At 43.8% G+C, this 21,136-nt stretch overlaps 1 protein-coding gene across 4 annotated transcripts; it reads left to right on the top strand.

Moving 5' to 3' along the window:
• Positions 1 to 361: 361 nt before the first annotated feature.
• Positions 362 to 20,828, top strand: NSFL1C (NSFL1 cofactor). 4 transcript variants are annotated; one of them, XM_023754335.1, is made up of 9 exons: positions 363 to 676; positions 2,254 to 2,351; positions 7,539 to 7,613; positions 10,861 to 10,866; positions 11,470 to 11,635; positions 12,262 to 12,354; positions 14,245 to 14,354; positions 14,710 to 14,847; positions 20,058 to 20,828. In XM_023754335.1, exons 1-9 carry the CDS (start codon positions 644 to 646, stop codon positions 20,158 to 20,160), a joined length of 822 nt encoding a protein of 273 aa, XP_023610103.1. In that variant the 5' UTR covers positions 363 to 643; the 3' UTR covers positions 20,161 to 20,828. The 4 variants fall into 4 exon arrangements, with proteins under 4 accessions (XP_023610106.1, XP_023610103.1, XP_023610105.1 ...); XM_023754337.1 differs by lacking the exon at positions 20,058 to 20,828 and adding an exon at positions 18,133 to 18,553 and having other exon boundaries at positions 591 to 676; XM_023754338.1 differs by lacking the exon at positions 20,058 to 20,828 and having other exon boundaries at positions 362 to 676; positions 14,690 to 14,841.
• Positions 20,829 to 21,136: the final 308 nt, after the last annotated feature.

A 21,136-nucleotide genomic window follows, 5' to 3' on the forward strand; every position in this document is an offset into this window, starting at 1 on the left:
CCGCGGTGGCCGAAGCGCACAGTCATCCCTCCGGGGCGCGGCCCGACACAGGCCTCAGGGGCCTGCGACCGCTTGCCAGGCGGTTCCAGCGCGGCTCGGTCGTGGGGAACCGCGGGGCAGCCCCGGCCCGGACCGGCCCTGCCTGGCCTCAGTTCCCCTCCTGCCTCGCCGGGTCGCTGGGGCAGCGAGACCCGGGCACTGCAGCCGCCCGCGTGGATGGGGGACCCTGGGGGCGTGGCGGCCGCGCCGACTCTCGGCCGGAGCCCGGGCCGAGGGACCCCACCGCGGGGCCGAGGGGTCGTTGATGGCCATTCCCGACCGCAGGAGGAGGGAGAAGCCGGCCAAGAATTTGGCCCACGCCCCCTCCCACCCAGTTGCTGGGAGAACCTACACCCGGGGCGGTGGCGCAGGGTTGGCATGTATTCATCTTTCTTAGTTACCTTCCCTGTCAAATGGAGGTCTCGTAGAGGTGATTGTCTAGTTCCCCGGCACGTATTCAATATTCATAAATACTTATTAAGACATGAAGATGAGCCACACGCAGGGTTGTTGTTTTTTGTGGGGTTTTTTTTTGTAAACTGTTTAAATCACTCGTATCTGGAACGATGCCCGGCACATAAAAATCGCAGAAAGAATTGCATAAATGTTCCTGGCTGGCGTACATCTTGGGAAGAGGGTGATTAATGTCTATTGAGCACCGACCACGAACCGGATGGTGTTCTAACTGCTTTTACGTGTCTTGAGTCATGTCAGCTTTGCATTTTGCAGCTAAGGTTTAGGGCGCTTCAGTTACGTGCTCAGGGCCTCACTACCTCGCAGGTGGGAGAGAGAACATTAGAACTCAGTGCTGTCTGATCCCAAAACCCAGCTTCTTCACCACCGTGTGCCAGGCACTTTACATATGATGGTTCGTTTAGTCCTGGCAGGACTGAGGTCCAGAAGACGAGCCCCCCGTTGTACAGGCGAGGAGTTGGAAGCTCGGAGGGTAATGAATATGCCAGGGCTACACAGCCAATAAGTAGTGAGTTTGGGATTTGTACTGGGCCTGTTGACTCCACCGTTCAAATTGCTTCCCCAAAGAGAGAAAGCGCCACACCTCTGCAGACCGTGTGAGCAGAGCTCCTGTGCAGAGCAGAAATACAAAGCGCAGACTCTGCCTGAAAGACCTGGGAGCTCACGGTGTTATTAGCATGCCACCAGCCCCAGTCTCCTCACTGTAGGTGGGGAAACAGTGTCACGCCTGTGGCATGATTTGCCTGGCCAGGCCATCACTTGAATGAAGGCACCTCTCAGTGCCTGTCACTCATATCCCATGACTGCACACTTGCTCCTTGCAAGCCTGTTACGTCCTGCAGTGGCACACTGCCTGCAGCCGGCAAGTTACATTATATCCCGTGAAGGCACACAGTTCCTAGTGGGATGATTATGTCCCACAACAGCTCACTGCCTCCTTTAAGGCCGGTGACCTTGAGGACGGAAGCCATGTCTTTTTCATCTCTGTAGACCCCCCTGCTCTTTATTTCTTTATGCAGAGTAAGTGATCAGTAAATGCCTGCCCATTGAGTCGATGAGAGAAACAATCACAAATGGCCAAAAGACTTCCATGTTCCTTGCGTGTAGAGCTAGACATGGCTCTATAAATATGAAAGGATTCTCTCATCCCTTGTGCAGGTTTGGTGGGATGGGTAGGAAACCGAGCCTCAGAGAGAGAGAGTAGAAGCAGCATCTGGACTGGCCTCACAGTTCCTGGCTCCTGGCTGTCACACAGGAGCAGAGAACAAGAGCCTGCGCACACTGCCTGGGATGGAACCTGGCTCTGCTCCTTACCAATTGTGTGACCTTGGCCGTTTTCTTAATTTCTGAGGACTTCTGTATTAACGGTAAAATGAGAGGATAGTAATTAAAATTACATAGGGTTCTTTGAGGATGAAGTGAGTTAGCACATGTGCAGTTACACTCAATGTGGCATATAAGTGCTCAGTAATTGTACACGGCTTTTACTAGATCATGTTTTTAAATAAAATGAGAATGAGGAGTGTCTCCATCCCAGCCTTCCTTCTTGCCTTTTCCCCCCTCAGAGTAGGTGGAATTTGTTTCAGGTAACAGTTGGTCTAATTTTCTGTGACCCTCAGGTACAGACCTACTTGTAAGTGTGGGCCGTATCTTTGTGTCTGTGCTCCTTTGTACTCAGAGGAGTTATGTGTTAGATGAAGGCCTGTTTACGGATCCCAAGTAACTACCTCTCTGTTTCAGATCGCCCTGGCGAGCTTTTATGAGGATGGAGGGGACGAAGACATTGTGACCATTTCGCAGGCAACCCCCAGTTCAGTATCCAGAGGCACAGTCTCTAGGTAAGGGCTATATGGGTGTGCTTCCAGCAGTGATGAGGAGCTGTTTCCTAGCTGACAGAGGGTTCAGGCCTGGGCATATGGAACAGTGAGTTTCAGTGACGCAGTTAGACTGACCGGTGGGTCCTAGTTCTTTGTCCAGAAGGAAAACTCTGGTGGCATTCTCAGAAGCCAAGCTTGTGCTAGCTCCTTAGAGGAACTCTATGTCGAGCCTGCCTTCCCCCAATCCAACCCTGTTTGACCTCACTGCTCCTTTCCTGTGGAGATATGCGTGACACTCTCAGGTGGGGACTCTTAGTGAGTGTGGTTTATGATCATCCTGGGGGAAACCTCAGAACCTCCTTTTCAGGTGTTTGAGGGTCTTTTATTTATGAAAGTCAGGAGTGGCCTCTTCATCTCTGAGGTTTCAGTAGAAACTGAAGGACTTCCTTCCAGGGGTGCTGTAGATGTACAAGATTAGACTTTAAAAGGGGTTTTGTTGTTGTTTTGGATTGTTTGTTTGTTGACATTTTAGGATGCCCATTACCCTATTAAGAAGTCTTAGAGTCCAGCTGGCGTGGCTCAGTGGTTGAGTGTCGACCTGTGACCCAGGAGGTCATGGTTCAATTCCTGGTCTGGGCACATGCCTGGATTACAGGCTCAATCCCATGGGTGGGGTGGGCAGGAGGCAGCCGATCAATGATTCTCTCTCATCATTGATGTTTCTATCTCTCTCTCCCTCTCCTTTCTCCTCTGAAATCAATACAAATATATTTAAGAAAAAAAAGTCTTAGAGAAAATAAATGTATTTGGGTTTGACTTCAATCCTGGAATATAGATATAGTGTTTCTTTGCCAGTGAGTTGCTAGTTGTGTTTCTGAGCCTTAAATTACATGTCCTTTATTTTTATTTATTTATTTACTTTTTGGTTAATCCTCACTTGAGGATATTTTTTCAATTAATTTTCAGAGAGAGAGGGAGAGAGAAACATCGATGTGAGAGAGACACATCAATTGGTTGCCTCCTGCATGCACCCTGACTGCAGCAGGGAATGAACCTGCAACCAACCCAGGTATGAGCACTTGAAAGGGAATTGAACCCCCCACCCTTTAGTGCTTGGCTGGTGCTTTAACCATTGAGCCACACCAGCCAAGGCACATTTCCTCCCTTCAACAGAACACTAACCCCCGATCTCATTGCTTCCTTAACTACTTTCCCTTCCTCCCATTTCCAGAAGAAAGAGGTTGTAGACAACTGATCCTTTCATTATTCCTAGGTGCTAACTTGTGAGATGTCCTTAATGGCACATCAGGTTGTTACTGCTTGGGACATAGTTATAGAATAAGGGCTCTTGCAGCTGCTGGTATAAATAGCTGATTTCATAGCCACCCCAGGTTACTGTTGGGGTGTTGGCATGTCAGAGAGATAGAGCGGGAGAAGTTGAAACTTAGCCTATGATGTCAGTCACGTATTCACACCTCTGTTTCCTAGTAATCCCAACGTCCTATTAAGGGAGTGGTTAAGAGATCTGTGACCTTGGGCAGGTTACTTAACATCTCAGTCCCTCAGTTTTTCTCACTTGTCAAATGGGAATGATAATAGTCCCTACCAAATAGGAGATTAAATGAGTTAATATTTACAAAGCACTTTGAACACAAAGAGCTATTATTGTCATTTTATTACTACTGGCATCCATTCTCACCTTCCCCATTTTTTCTTTATGTTTCTTGTCGTTTCACAGCCAGTATACATATTTAGAAATAGACATAAAGTAAAAGAATCAAGGAAATAGGAGAGTTTAATGTTAAGACTGAGGGCAGTAAAAGGCTGAACACATGCAGACCCAAAGGCCTTACTTTATTGCTTTGGTTAAACCTCAGACTTGGCATTGAGGGAAAGGAAGGGCAGTTTGTTGCAATGTTGTCCTTGTCCAGAAGGAAAACACTGACTACATTCTCAGAAGCCGAGCTTGTGCTGGCACCTCAAAGGAGTTCTGTGTGGGGCCTGCTTCTTCCCACCCCCAGTCCGGTTTGACTTGCCTGTTGCAGGACACTTAGTCTCCTCTGGGCTCTCCCCATGCTCCACTCTCTTTCATCTCAGGTATCTTTCATGTCGTCGCTGCTGCTATGAATGACAATTAGTAAGTTACTCCTTTGACTCTAGAGCAAGGGTTCTTAGTGGGGTGGCTCTGAACTCTTTGGAGAAATCCATGGAATGGTGAGAAGGTTCATAAATTACCTGAGATTGTAGGCAAAAATTGGTTTGTAGTATTTTTTCTGGCAAGGAAATCCATAGCATTTGTCAGATTCTCAAAGGTCTTCAGGACATAAAAAGGTTAATCATTGCTACAGGAGAAACTCTAAGTTCCTTCATAGTAACAGTCATTTATTGAGCACTTACCAAGTACCAGACACTGGATTAAGTCTGTACATATATCTCTTTAGTCCTCACTACTACTCTGTGAGGTGGATACTGCTGTTATTTCCATTTTACAGGTGAAGACACTGAAGCTGGGCATTTTCCCAAGATCACACCGCTAGTAAAACAAGGATCTAAATGCAGCAATCTGGTTCCAGCATTCAGCATTCAGCTGAATTGTGTCCTGCCTCTCCTTGTGGACTTTCAGGGTCCTCCAGAGTGCAGTGAACTTGCCATCCTAATTGTAACCCCCTTTTCTCATTCACCTCACTGATTTCTTGGTGTCTCAATTTTGCCTTGTTTTTGGTTCTTTCACTTTTGTGTGAGCCTCTTATCGGACGGGGCATGCCCACTCTTGCTTTCTGCCTGTCCAGATCTCCTGCTTCTCTCCGGGTTTAGCTTCACTCCCACCTTCCCTATTGAGCATGTTATCCCCAACCCACAGGCAGGACACCACAACCCTGTTCCTCAGAACTCCAGTCACAACTGTAATTCACTTATTTGACGCATATCCTTTTTCTGCTCGGTAACATCTCTACTGTGTTTTTGTGAACTCTTCTTCTGACATTTAACTTCGTTTTTTATCACTAAGTAAATCATAAGTCCCAAGAAGTGGTAGGGGCTGGTATTTCAGGATCACCCACATCTGTCAAGCTCTGCCAGGTATCCTCACGTTCTCTTATATCTCAGTAGCTGTGGAAGAAGGTAGGGTGCTCACCATTTCACAGGTCAAGATGCTGAGCCTTAGAAAGGTTGAGTAACTCACAGTTGCTCTTATGCCAGATTCAAGCCCAAGTCTGTCTAATTCCAGAGTTACTTCTACTTCCCCATTCAGCATCTCCCACCCCTGTACCTAGCACAGGGTCAACCAAGAGGTAGCAGTTAGTTCCTATTTTGTCTTTTTCTTCCATCTAACAAAACTATACTTTCTGAGAATTTCAGGGACTACCATTGTCTGATCTAAAACTATACTGTCCATTATAGCCACTAGCCTCATGTGGTTGTTTAATTAAAATTAAATATTTGTACTTAACCACATTTCAAATGCTCAGTAGCCACATGTGACTAGTGGTTTCTGTATTGGATAATCCGCACTGCAGAAAATGTGGTCTGGCAAAGGACATTTGTGCCACTTCAGGGTTCCAGGGTAGCCTGGGAGAGTTTTGATGTTAAGAAATTGAGATTTCTGAGACATTTTGCCAACTTGTGGAGGACATAGACAAAATATTCTGAAATTGGCAGTGTCCTCGAGACATCCATACCATTAAGGTAACTCTCAGAGCAGTGTTTCTCAAACTGGAACATGCATCAGAATTACTTGGAGGGCTCCTTAAAAGCAGATTGCCAGACACTCCTCCATAGTTTCTGTTTGAAGAGGTCTAAAGTGGGGTCCGAGGATTTGCATTTCTCACAGTTTCATAAGTAATACCGATGCTTTAGTCCAAGGACCAACACTTTGAGAGCCGCTGCTCAAGAGTAGCACTTGAAATGTGCTACATTATGCATCAGTACCCCGGTTGTTCACAGAAAGCCTGTGAGGTTGGTGTTATGATCATCTCCATTTCCACATGAAAAAACAAAGGCTTAGAAACTTTATTAGTATGCCCAGAATCCTAGGGTAGGACGCTCAGTTGGGATCAGACCCAGATATGTGGACATCAGAATCTGTATTAGGTAATGTCAGAGTCTAGATATAGGAACTTCTGGGGAAAGAAACCCATATCCAGAACAAGTGCTTTACTCAAGCAAGTGCACACATGTGTATTTGAAGGTGTTTAACAACAGAAAGCCAGGATTTTTTTTTTGATTTTTTTTTTTACCCATGTCATATAGAGCATCAAAGAATGCCCAGGAAGTTGCTCACAACTAACTTGATCAGGGAATGTATTCGCCTCATCAGTTGGTCTTTGTCTTCCCATTTCTAGTTGATGGAACCTCAAAGCCTGTTCTGTCCCCTACTTGTTTCCTTCTAGACTGAACTGGAACTTTCTTCCTAGTTAAACAATTCTTCCTTCCCTGTCTAGCCTCACTAAATCTGTATTGCCCTCTTGCCCCCATATCATAGGAATGCTATTTTTTTTCTCCTAAGAAATACAGAAAATGTTTTTATAAAATTTGTGTCTTGTGATCCTTGAAAAACTAAGATTGTTCTTCGTGGACAAATCTAAACTAGAAAAAAGTGGCAGTAAGACAACATCAGAAGAGGGAGTTAATCCTTCACACACCCATTTTGTGTGCCTCTCTACCACACCTCAGACAACTCTGCTTTTTTCTAAACACTAAAAATACTTATTTAAAAACATTTTTTTTTATTGATTTCAGAGAGAAAGTGAGAGGGTGAGAGAGAGAGAAACATCAATGATGAAAGAATCATTGATTGGCTGCCTCCTGCACGCCCCCAACCGGGTATCGAGCCCACAACCTGGGTATGTGCTCTCAACCGGAATTGAACCTAGGACCCTTCAGTCCACAGGCCAAAGCTCTCCACTGAGCCAAACCGGATAGGGCCATTAGTAAGTTTTTTAAATAGTGCATACCCCCATTTTGTTCCTCTCCCCCTTTCTAAACTTATTCTCAATCCTATGTCACCTTGAAGAAATAAATGCCACATTATTTTACATATAAACTTGGAGAGATATAAACTTGAAGACATATAAACTGTCTTCTACAAAGATCCTCTTCCTGTGCACCAAAAAATCTAACCCAGGTGTCCTCAACTCCTTAACAGCTGGTGATGGGGGTTACCTTTCATGAACTTCCCTGAGATAATGTTGTTCTTTTCTGCATCTCCAGCGATAACAGGGTAACATCCTTCAAAGACCTCATTCATGACCAAGATGAAGATGAGGAAGAGGAAGAGGGCCAGAGGTGAGTCTTTCATGGGGGAGCACAGTCCACAGAAAAATCCTTGATAATGTGTAAGTCATGGTAATGTGTAAGTCATCTAGAGGATAAACATGTTTGGTTATCATTAGCTGTTACTACTGTGGACTAGTCACACACATAGTAGAAACAGTCTCCCCCACCTCCCAGAGATAGCTTAGAAGTAATCCCTATCCCCTGTTACTACTGCTTTTATTTTGGTATATTCTGGGTTTATTTTTGTTTTTAATTGTTAAAATATTTGTTGAAGAAAATTATGGGAAGGGAAACAAATCAATAAGAAAGAAAAAAAGAACTTATAATACCACAACCCAGAGGTAACCAGGTATCAATATTTTTGTTGTATTTTTTTCCAGCATTTTCTTTTTAATTAAAAAAAGCAATGCATTACAGCCCTGACCAGTGTGGCTCAATTGAGTATCTTCCTGGGCACCAAAAGGTTGCTGGTCCGATTCCTGGTCAGGAGACATGCCTAAGTTGCTGGCTCAATCCCCAGTAGGGGGTATGCAGGAGGCAGATTGATGTTCTGCTCTCACATTGTTGTTTCTCTTCCTTTCTCTCCCTCTAAAAAATCAGTAAAAACAAAACAAAACATTTTTTTTTTTTTAAAAGCAATACATCATTCCCTGCTGGCATGTCTCAGTGGTTGACCTGCGACCTATGAACCAGGAGGTCACGGTTCAATTTTCCGTCAGGACACATGCTCGGGTTGTGGGCTCCATCCCCAGTGTTGGGCATGCAGGAGGCAGCCGGTCAATGATTCTCTCTCATCATTGATGTTTGTATCTCTTCCTCTCCCTTCCTCTCTGAAATCAGTAAAATAATATTTTAAAATAAAATAGCCCTGACCGGTTTGGCTCAGTGGATAGAGCGTCAACTTGCGGACTCAAGGGTCCTAGGTTCGATTCCAGTGAAGGGCATGTACCTTGGTTGTGGGCACGTCCCCAGTAGGGAGTGTGCAGGAGGCAGCTGATCGATGTTTCTCTCTCATCGATGTTTCTAACTCTCTATCTCTCTCCCTTCCTCTCTGTAAAAAATCAATAAAATATATTAATAAAAATATAAAATAAAAAAAAATAAAAAGCAGTACATCACATAATAAACAATAAAAGGCTTATAAATGTTTCTTTCCCCCACTATACATGCACCCATACTGTTTGTTTTTAACTTTTAGGAATGTTATGAAATTAGTGTTCATTGTAGAAAATACAGAATAGTGTAATAAAAAAAATACAAACACTCATGTACTATTTGGTAACTACATTAATATTTTGGCCTGTTTTCACTTGGTCTTGGTTCTGTGTATGAATATACTTTGTTTTAAATACTGTATTTTACATGGTGACAGATAATTTTGTTTTTTGTTCTGTTGGGTTACTGCTACATCTTAAATACTTCATGTCGTTAAAATTATAAGTGTTTTCAATGACTATAATAATACATCATATGGCCCTGACCAGTTTGGCTCAGTGGATAGAACGTCAGCCTGCGGACTCAAGGGTCCCGGGTTCGATTCTGGTCAAGGGCATGTGCCTTGGTTGCGGGCACATCCCCAGTGGGGGGTGTGCAGGAGGCAGCTGATCGGTGTTTCTCTCTCATCGATGTTTCTAACTCTCTATTCCTCTCCCGTTCTCTCTGTGAAAATCCACGAAATATATATATATATATGTATATATATATATGGAAAATAATAATACATCATATGGATGTCCAACATTTAGATTGTTTCATTTTTTAACACTATAAATATTAGTGCTGTGAACATATCTGTCTATTAATCTTTGACTACATTTCAGATTATTTTCTTAGAATAGTTTCTAGAAATGAAAATACCAGGTCATGACCATGAATGATGAATGTTTTTTGTTCTGTTTTTTGAATGAATTTACTTTAGTGTTTGTTTTTTTAAAATTTTTATTGCTGAAAGTATTACAGCTGTCCCATTTTTCCCCCCATTGACCCCTTCTGGGCAAACCCCTGCCCCCCACCTCCCACCTCTGGTCTTTATCACACTATTGTGTGTGTCCATGGACTATGGGCATGAATGATTTTAAGGCAATTGATGAACAGGCCCCTAGTTCATAAGCAAGGCTTGGAGATCCCTTACAGTCCATTGAGCAGAATTTCATCTACCCGGAATGAGCAAGAAGAACTGGTTGCAGCCTCATTTCACGGGTTTTGCTTCTCCCTGGACTCTGCCTCGGTCTGTCAGACATTCCTAAGGAACATTGTGTAATAACCATTATGGATATGCAGTTAGGTTATCATGGTCATTTGGGAAGTGGGCTGAGAAATTGCATGTGTTTTATTCTCTGATTTCATTTCAATACACTTTACACTGCCTTCAGCCTTCTTGGGTACACTCAAGGTTCAGAAATAAATGTTAATTTTGGGGTTTTACACTCCTTGAGTGACAGGAAATGTCATCAAGTATGTGACTGCCCCGCTCCTAAATGACCTCTTCTTCCAGGCATAGACTCTTCATTTCACATCCTAATTACTTCCTTGGCTCCTCAGCATTTTAGACCTCATGACTGGTGGTAGTGTTCTTTGCCAAAGCCTATAGCTTTGCCTTGCATTTCTTTTCTCTTTTTATATATATTTTATTGATTTTTTTACAGAGAGGAAGGGAGAGGGATAGAGAGTTAGAAATATCAATGAGAGAGAAACATTGATCAGCTGCCTCCTGCACACCCCCTACTGGGCATGTGCCCACAACCAAGGTACATGCCCTTGACCGGAATCGAACCTGGGACCCTTCAGTCCTCAGGCCGACGCTCTATCCACTGAGCCAAACCGGTTAGGGCTGCCTTGCATTTCTTAGGGAATGTCAGGAAATGAAAGGTTGAGACTGATTTTTATAGGTTCTTAATTCCCCCTACCCAAGTACATGCTATTGACTCGGCTGTGAATAGGAGTCATAAGGAGGCAGCTAGCCAGGCTATGTGACTCCTGGTTTTCAGACCCAGGTAAAAAAGTGCTAACTTAATCTCAAGCCATGCTTGTCCCATTGCAAAACCCAATGTGGGTACCTTCAGGCTTGTTTTTGAGCATCCTGACCTTTTCAAATACCCTCACCACAGTGCCCCCAGTATATGTCACAAGAATAGCAAGGTGAGGTAAGGCTTGGGTGAACTCTTGGTGCTGTGTCACACCACCTTACATGTGTGCATTACTTTGTGCTTGTTCTTTTGCATACATCTGCTGATTTGAACCTCGGCCCTGACTTAAGGAGCAGGTAGGTAGGGCATGTGATTTTTTTCCCTCCCATTTCAGAGACAAGGAAAATAAGATACAGGGCAATGCACTGGCTTGCCCAGGGTCACTCAGCAGCAGAGCCAGTACTGGAGCCTCGCTGCCTGTACTAACTATGCCACTGTCACCATTAGCACAGAACTGCTAGTGGTAGCTGCTTGTGACTGTGGCCATAGTTGCTATGTTCTGGAGAGGTGTTGGCCACTGGATGGCTAATTGTCAGTTGGGACTCTCCGAAGCTGACTTGCTGTCATGCATGCATGGAATGCCCTTCCCTGATTTCTTCACTTGATAATCTCATCCTCTTACTCAAGACTCAGCTCTGAAGACACCTTTCTTAGGAAGCCTTGACTGTCCTCCCCAGCTCAGTGTTTCCAGAGTACCCCTTATACTGGCCTCTGTTGCTGCTCACACTGCATTATGCCTGCCTGCCTCCTTACATGTGTCCCCAACTAGATAGTAAGTTCCTTAAAAATAGGCATAGTACCCTTCTCCTCAATGTGCCCAGCACCTAGCCCAGAACCTGGTACATACTGTATTTGTGTTTTCAAGTATGTTTGGTGTTAGATGTGTATTTTCCGCACAGGTTTTATGCCGGAGGCTCGGAGAGAAGTGGACAACAGATTGTTGGTCCTCCCAGGAAGAGAAGTCCCAATGAGCTGGTGGATGATCTATTTAAAGGTGCCAAGGAACATGGAGCTGTAGCTGTGGAGCAAATGACCAGGAGCCCTGGAGAGACCAGTAAACCAAAAGTGAGCATAGAAGTTCGTCTCTGTCCACAGGACTCAGGTTCCAGCAAGAGAAGGAGGCCCTCCTCACCCCAGTAGTGACTGAATTTTTGTTTTGTTTTTCATTTGTCGCTTACTCTCATACACAGAAGAGCAGCACGGTTTCTCCCACCCTTTAATATGAAATAAGATTTGGAGCAATGTTTTCAAACTTGTGACCTGTGGTCTGGGTTGGGTTCTGCACACATTTTATATGGCCTATCCAATTTGACTTAGTGTTTTGCTTTATTTTGTTTTAATTGAATTAATAGGCACCTGTTTTATTTAAAATCTGGATTTCTGTCTCTTTGGGGAAATCAAAAATTCTGCCGTTATCCTATACACCAATTTCTGCCTGGTGATGATTAACTAGAGCTAGGAGCAACTGTTCCCTTGAGCCAAGCAGCATTCCCCTCTTCCAGTTCTCACCCTAATCCTGGCCACTTAATGACCAGGCATGCAAATGGCTCTGCAGTTCCACCTGGGCCTGTAGCTCTACATTTGTGGAAAGTGGATCTAGTAGTTAATGAGCTTTTAATACATCATTGTATGTGAGTAACCCCACCTCTATTGACCCATTCCTCAAGTCTTTATGAATTTTTCTTTTATAGCCATTTGCTGGGGGTGGCTACCGCCTTGGGGCAGCACCAGAGGAAGAGTCTGCTTACGTAGCAGGAGAAAGGAGGCGGCATTCCAGTCAAGATGTGAGTGTGCATCTACCTTCCTTAGGGGGAAGTTTGTGAACTGTTCTACCATTTTTCAGAAGGGATTGGTCATGTTACATATGAACCAGCAGCCTGTGAAAGGGAAGAGACAGTGCCCTTGCTGTGGCCCATGAACAGAGAAGCTTACCTGAGAATCCAAGGTAGCTTTCATCTGGCTGGGCAGAGGGCTCTGAGAAGGGGTAAGCAGAGGGGATGGACAAACAAAGAAGTCTACTGGCACTCCATGGATCTCAGGCAGAGGGGCAGTATATTCAGGGTTGTCTGGTGGGATAGGCAAAGCTAAAGAATGATCTCCAGACAACCAGAAGAGGCGTGAAATGCAACTTTAAAAAGAAAATTTCCTTACTATTACCCAGTTCTCTTGTCCTTGTGCATACGGGTCCCCCCTTCAGTAAGACTAATCATATATACTAGAGGCCCAGTGCACAAAATTTGTGCATTGAGGGGGAGGGTCCCTCAGCCTCGCCTGCACCCTCTCACACTCCAGGACCCCTCACTCCTTATCCCCCGCCTGCTTACTGCTCCTTAGTGCTGTCACAGAGGCAGAGAGGTTCCTGCCACCGCCGCTGTGCTCACCAGCCGTGAGCCCGGCTTCTGGCTGAGTGGAGCTCCCCCTGTGGGAGCACACTGACCACCAGGGGACAGCTCCTGCGTTGAGCATCTGCCCCCTGGTGGTAAGTGTGCATCATAACAACCAGACATTCCACCGGTCATTCCACAGTTTGGTCGATTTGCATATTAGGCTTTTATTATATAGGATAAACAATTTTGAGGTTGTTTTAATTTAATATTAATGCCATAATCTTTTTTTTAAAGTTCTCTCTTTTTTTAAAAATATATTTTATTGATTTTAGAGAGAAAGGGTGAGGGAGAAAGAGATAGAAATATCAATGAAGAGAGAGAATCATTGATCGGCTGCATCTGCATGCCTCCTACTGGGGATCGAGCCCACAACCCGGGCATGTGCCCTTGACACAGAATTGATCTCAGGACCTTCAGTCTTCAGGGTGACGCTCTATCTACTGAGACAAACCAGTTAGGGCCATAAACTTTTTCATATAGCTTTGTCACCATTAGTTTCCATAATGTATTCATTTTTTAATCATTTGGGCTTTTATTCCAAAATAAAAGGCCAGGAAGAAGAAAATAGAAATTCTATTCACCTGAGGCAGCTGCTAATATGTTGGTTTTTAGCCTTCTAGACCCTTTTCTATGAATACATATAGGGAGTTCTAGATATTTTTAATGACTGCTAAATAGTCTGTAGGTAGTTTAGTTGAGCACAAGCTACATGCCAAGCACATTGGCAATCCTTCTGATGAGGAAGCCACAGTTTCAATTAAGTCATCTGCTCAGAGCAGACACTGAGCTAGCGATTGGCAAAATGAAAGCACAGACCCAGGTCTGCTTAAATTAAAGCCCATCCTTTTAATCTGTGCTATATTATCTTCTTATTTTAGGTTAATACTTATTTGATTGATTGGTTATTTCCTGAGCATACATTAGTATTTGTGTTGTATTTATTTATTTATTTATTTATTTATTTATTTATTTAAGAGAGAGGAAGGTTAAGAGAGAGAGAGAAACATTGATGAGAGAGAAACATCAACATCAATTGGCTGCCTCATGCACACCCCCTGCTGGGGATTGAGCCGGAAACCTCGCGGCTCTGACCGGGAATCGCACCTATGACTTCTTGGTGCGTGGGTTGATGCTCACCCATTTAGTCACACCAGCCAGGCTGTCTGTCTGTCTGTGTTTTAATAATGGCACAGTAAAATAGTAAAAACATGCTAACTTGCAGGTTCACAATGGTGTGCTTGCGAGGTTCCTGACAATGTATGGACTGCTTACCTCCTCTTGTCACAGGTTCATATAGTGTTGAAGCTCTGGAAGAGTGGATTCAGCCTGGACAATGGTGAACTCAGAAGCTACCAAGACCCATCTAATGCCCAGTTTCTGGAGTCAATCCGCAGAGGGTGAGCAGAAAAATCCTCTTCTAGATTCCATGTCATTGAGTGAGATGGGTGATCTGAGTATTTACTATTTAAGAAGCAAACATTTGTAAGCAGATTTAGCACAGTTGAGGTATAGATTCACAGATCTGCTTCTGTGTCTTGTTTTGTTTGGTCCTTGAGCATAACCAACTGACCAAATAAATACAGGTCTCTACCATGCCTTTGAGTAGACAAGAGAGAAGGGGAGGCAAACAGATAGCCATGAGAGTAGCCAGCTTTCTGTGAAGGCCCAACGATTTTCACTGAAAAGTTTATACTATCACTGTCATTCCCATCCTTCTCTGTGTGGGTCCCAGCATTGCATTTTCTCCTGCAGGGAGGTGCCAGCAGAGCTGCGGAGGTTAGCTCATGGTGGGCAGGTGAATTTGGACATGGAGGACCATCGAGATGAGGACTTTGTGAAGCCCAAAGGAGCCTTCAAAGCCTTCACGGGCGAGGGTCAGAAACTGGGCAGGTAAGGAGCAGCACAGGTAGGAGTGGAACTGCCTGTTAGGCTCAGCATATCCTGTGTATTGCTCACTTTGTATAAGTCTTTACTCTTTACAAAGTATTTCACATTTTATTTTTATGGGAGGAAAATTATGGAGAATGTGGTCTTTGATGTTAATAGACCTGAGTTTAAATCTTCATTTTCTAGCCCCATGCATGACCTTGGATTGTATAGCCTCAGTTTTCCCAGTTATAAAATGGGACTGATGAGAGTCCTTACCTCTTTGATTATTGTTTTGAGGAGCACACAGAGCACTGCCCCACAATGAGCAGTAAGGGTAACACATTGCTGCTTTGACTCAGTAATTTAGAGTGTGAAGCCTTGATGGCTTCAGGCTGAAACAGACACACATACTCAGGTCATCTGAAATGGGGATTCAGGGGGAATAAGGGATCTTGGACTCTTCCCTCCCAGCAAGCCCTGCAGCAGCATTGTTCAGGATCCAGAAAAGCTCAAGGATACTGTTGCCCAGTGCAGGCTACTGGTCAATCATTATGTTAGCTCTTATCTCTTACTTCTGTGGTCCTTCCTGATACTCACTCTGTCACTTCCTGTGACTTTTCTGCCTGTGTCCTCTGCCACGGCCTCCATCTTGCATTCAGACCTCTGATGAGATCTGGTTAATTGATAGGCACTGTTACCTCTGATAGGCAGAGTTCTCCCACCAGACCCTTGACCAGCCTATATGCAGGCTGCCTTCTCTTAGGGTCCCATTCACTTTGGCCATGGTCATGGGGTCACTTGACCATTATTCTTCAGAGGGAACTGAGTACACATGAGAGGTACTCAGAGCATAGTCCTTATTTTACAAAGAGAAAGCTGAGGCTCTTGGACTTTAAGGCTTACCCTTGGGTACATGACTGGTATGTGTTTGAGCCAGAACACGGGCTTCTAATGGCATTCCTTCCCACACTCCTGCATCACAAGATATCCTCTCTGACCTAGATCTGGTAGCTCTTCCATTGCCCTTGCTCTTCACCCTTATCTGCAGGGATCAAAATGTGGTCTATCAACAGCTGTGCTCTTTGAGCTGCTGGCTGGCCCTCTCCTAGGATTCCCTACCTCCCTGTCGGCCATCATGCCTCATCAGAGGCAAGGATCATAGCTCAGGGCATTAGAGACCAACAGAGTATAATTTACCAGAACCAACTTAGTTAAGTCCACCCTGCTCATCATTTCACCTACCACATTGGGGTCCTGGGTTAGTCCAGGACAACTATTCTCAAGGTAGTCCATTTGTAGCTTCCCTGTCAGCTATGGTAAGCTTTGTAGAGCTCCAGATAATTTTTTTCTTTTAATATTATTGAAATTGATTGTGTTTATCTTTTTAAAAAAATAGAAAATGCAGATAAAGAATAAAAACTATTCCTAAACCTAACTCCCAGTATACTCAGTCAGTATTCTGGAAGTATCCTTCTAGTTTTACTGGTATATGTACAATATGTGTGTAAACATGCTGTTTTAGCACCTGCTATTTTGCCTAATCCATATAGTATTGCTGTCATTCCATATCAGCAGATGTATTTCTATAACTTTATTTCTAATGCTAATATAATTTTCTGTCCTATGTATGTGCTATAATTGAACCAGTCTCTGCTGTTAAACATTTAGGCAGCTGCCAGTATTATGAACAACATTGCAGTGAATATCTCTAATTAAATCTTTGTATGCCCCTTAATCATGGACTAGGAGTAAAATTGCTGGCTCCAAAGGTCTTCACATTTTTACATTGTCAAATTGATCTCCAAAAAAGGTTTTATCAGTTTTTTACCCATCAGCAATTATAGGGAAAGGCTCAGAACACCATGTAGTTTGGGGATTGTTCAGTTTCATAATACTAACAGGAAATGCTTATACTATTAGAAGATACAACAATATTAGGTGTACAAGACTCCGCATCTCAAAAAATGAAAATATTTTTAAGGCAGTCTGTTTTAGCAGGATGGGAATACATACTTTATTAGTGTGGAGGATGAACCCACAGATGGAGACAGTTTGATAATCAGGTGTGGTGTTTGTCAGCTAAATAAATGTTCATTGCCAGTTCCACTTTCATTTTATTTCAGTTCTGGTGTTTTTTTATTTTTAATGTGTTCTTTAATTGACTTTTTTTGTTTGTTTTTTAAGAGAGGGAGGGAGAGAGAGAAAAAACATTGATGTGAGAGCAAAATATCAATCAGTTGGCTGCCTCTGGCACGCCCCCTATCAGGAATAGAGCCCACAAGCATATGCCCTGCTGGGGACTCAAACTGGCAACCTTTTGCCCTAGCCGGTTTGGCTCAGTGGATAAAGCGTCGGCCTGTGGACTGAAGAGTCCTGGGTTCGATTCTGGTCAAGGGCACATGCCTGGGTTGTGGGATCGATCCCCAGTGGGGCGTGCAGAAGGCAGACAATCAATGATTCTCTCTCATTGATGTTTCTATCTTTCTCTCCCTCTCCCCTCCTCTCTGAAATCAATAAAAAATATGTCAAAAATTACTTTTAAAAAAACAAACAGGCAACCTTTTGGTGCACAGAACAATGCTCAATCAACTGAGCCACACTGGCCAGGGCTTTAAAAAAAAGTTTTGTATAGTTAAGTGAGATGGGATTTTAGCTTTTTAGTCTAAACCAGATGGATAACCTTTTGGGTTTGTTTTTTGTTGTTGTTCCATTTTGTGGGGGGTTTTTGTTTGTTTGTTTTTGTGTGTTTTTTAATTTTACCCATAAATTTTACTGTTTTCCATTGTCATCTTGTCAACTAAAATGATCAGGAACCAAAAGTTTAAAAAAATTTCCTCAGATTTGCCTCAAAAGTCAATCCTGGGGTTTTTTCTCTGATGATCTGGAAAAATACTTTGAAGTGAATGAATAGATTGTTCTCAGTTGAAAAAATTCTTTCAGTTACATTACACTTACTTTATTGTTTTAGCTGTTGCAGTTTGCATGGGAACTAATTTGAAGGTTTGGATAAGACTGCATTTATTTGAGTTTGAGTAACAAACACCAGGAGTTGCACTTGGGTGGAGCTGGGTCATTACAGTGTGGGGATGAGCTTTGGCTGCTCACCTTGCTTTGTAGTAGTCAATTTTGATGGCAGGGTCTCAGAACTTATAATTGTGGAAACAAAGCATCTTAGTGTCTACTTTATTTTCACTACAAAGGAAATGAGCAGTCAAGTGATTCAAGCTCTTGATCTGAATAAGACTCAGTTTCCCTGTGACTCATGATATTTTCAGGGAGACAGTAAAGAAACTCCTTTTTTGATAGATGTCTGATCTGATCTGACCATTCCTGCCCCTGGATGAAGTGCCCTCACTGCTACAGATGGCCCAGCCACTGCTGGAGAGGAATGACTCAGGTGATAGCAGTTCTCAAGCACCAGACACAGACTGGGCATCCCTTGAACATGGCTGTCCTACACAATGATTAGAACAATATAGATCTAATGTTCTTTGAATGTCTTGCTTCAAATTAGAATCACAAGGCCAGTATTGAGGTTTCTCCTCCACTCCCTACCTCTGAGCTTAGGCTGGAGTGCCTCTCAAGTGACCTTCCATTTACAGCCCATGGGTAGACAGTAGCATCTCTGAGTGATTTGGGTCCAGAATTTAGGCAAACATAAATGGAAGAGGACCTTGAAGAATGATAGCAATCAGCTATTTGAGTGTTTTTCTACAGTTAACTAAGCACTATACTAAGCATTTCATATGTATTATGGCCTTTAATCCTGTTTTGATCCACATTCTACAAATAAGGATTCTGAGGCTAATTTTTTTTCTTGTTATTAAGTTTACTAGAGGCCTGTTGCACGAAGAGATTCGTGCAATAGGCCTTCCTTTCCCCTGGGTGCTGGCACCGGTTTGCCTCTGGCACCCGGGGCCCAGGCCTTCACTCTGGCCGAGTTCTGGCCGGAGCCAGCCCCGGAGCCATGAGGCCTCACTGCTCTGCTGGCCCGGCCCCGGGGCCATGAGTCCTCGCTGCTCCGCTGCCCCGGGCCGTCAGGCTTCGCTCCACCAGTTGGAGCCTACATATGCAAATTAAACGCCATCTTTGTTGGTGGTTAATTTGCATATCATGCTGATTAGCCCATGGGAGACGTAGCGAAGGTACGGTCAATTACCATGTTTGTCTATTATTAGATAGGATTGGAGTGACACTGGTTAACAAAATTATACAGGTTTCAGGTGCATAATTCTACAACATGTTAACGTAAAAATAGTTAAACCTGTAAAGAATTTTTGTGAGTTTATTTGAGCCAAACTGTCGACAATTGCCAGGAAGCAGAACCTCAATGGTTTGGGATAATGCTCCAGAGAATGGCGGTCTTTTATCTATTTTTATACATTGCAATCAAAGGAGGAGATATAGGTGGGTTACATGAAATCCACTGGTGATAGACAAGAGAGGTAGGAGAAAGCAAAGTGGGGAAACCCCTGGGATTGGATAAAAAGCAAAATGATAGACACATAAGTGGGTGCAGGATAGTTAACAATCAACAATTAACATGACAACAATGACAACAAAGGAATTTGTGGTATCTGTCCTGGCGCCCAGGCACATTAGGTTGTGACCCAAGGGGCCCAGAAAAAGGGAAGTTACAAGTTACCCAGATGTTTCAAGGATGTGTTATCATAGATGCAAAAAGACAGATAGGCTCAGTTAAGGTAAAGGATGACCTTATCAGTGAAGATACCGGCCTAGGAGGTGACTACCCACCAACTGCTTTTAGTTAAATTTTAATTTCAGACCATCCTTTGTGGTTACTTAGGTCTTTGAGTTTGCAAGACTGCCATGTCCCTCCATACTACATTTTACCCTGGAATATATCAGACAGGAAGGGAGAGGGAGAGAGAGAGAGAAAAATCAATGATGATAGAGAATCATTGATTGGCTGTATCCTGCACGCCCCCCCATTGGGAATCGAGCCCACAACCCAGGCATGTGCCCTTGACCCGAATCGAACCTGGGACCTTTCAGTCCACAGGCCGACGCTCTATCCACTGAGCCAAACCAGCAAGGGCTACCCTGGATGTTCTTACATAGCCACATAGACTTTTATTTGTGTTTTTTCTATCTTCTGGGTATGGTGCATTATTTTTAGCTATTATCTTAGTAATTATGGGGGATTTTATTTAACTCCCATTTTATTGATGAGGAAATTTCATCTTGGGGGTAATGTTTCTGAAATCAAGTCTAGGTCTGCCTGACTCCCAGACATGGCAGGAGAGTGTGGTAGGTGTTAGGAGCACAGGACCTAGAACTAGACAGCTTGGATTATATCCTGGCTTCACCTAGAACCAACACTGGAATTTTGGGTGAGTTGCTTAATCCCACTGTGCCTCGGTTTCCTCATCTGTAAAGTGGAGATGCTGAATCCCTTCCTTGCAGGCTGTTGTGAGGATTAAGTGAACTAATACTTGTAAAGTACTCAGCACAGGGTCCAGCTTGGTAATGGGTGCTTTGTAAACATACACTATATTCATCATGCTTCCCTAACCCACCTTATTTTCAGAGTATGCAAGAGAAACAGTCAGACGCATGGCAAGTCCATGTATCAGGCTTTCTTTGACCTTCAGATGATGAGCACCAGCTCTATGCAAAGGCTGTACTAGGAAGAAAGCCAAAAATACCAGTTGCTTTCTTGTTTGGAGTGTCCTGTCTTGGGCATTCTGCATACATTATCTTATCTAATCCTCATGGCAGAACAGTTCCTTGTGCTACACCTGGAGAAACTGAAGCCCTGGGAAGTCAAGTGACTTGTTCAAGGCCAGTCCTCTTGTTTAATTTAGTGGTAGAGCTGGGACCAGATGGCCGGTCTTATGCTCTTTCTCCAGCATCACACTGACTCCTGAATAATAATGGCTGCCATTTAGTAGCCTGAAATTCTCTGCAAGTGATCAACAAGTGTAACATGAAAAGAACATGGTGCTAGAATAAGTTTGCCTTAACTGCACAATCTCTCAAGACCTTTAATACACTATGATGCTGCTGGTGTAGTAATATGTGGCATTTCTGAAACTTTCCTGGAGATATCTCAAGGGACTAGGACCCCAGGAAGCACACTTGGGAAACGACTTTCAGTTGAATGTGCTAAGAGTACCCTTCTTAGGTTTAAAGATCAGAGGGAAGGGAGAGGTATAGGGACTGAGCTGATTAGAGGCTTTGAGGGGAAATAAGCAAGCTTTCGTCTAATAGCCTCTGATCTGCAAAGGCCTAGCCAGGGCATCTGCTAAGACAGTGGTCGGCAAACTCATTAGTCAACAGAGCCAAA

Source organism: Myotis lucifugus, unplaced genomic scaffold (genome assembly GCF_000147115.1).
Source record: "Myotis lucifugus unplaced genomic scaffold, Myoluc2.0 scaffold_60, whole genome shotgun sequence".
Taxonomy (NCBI): domain Eukaryota; kingdom Metazoa; phylum Chordata; class Mammalia; order Chiroptera; family Vespertilionidae; genus Myotis; species Myotis lucifugus.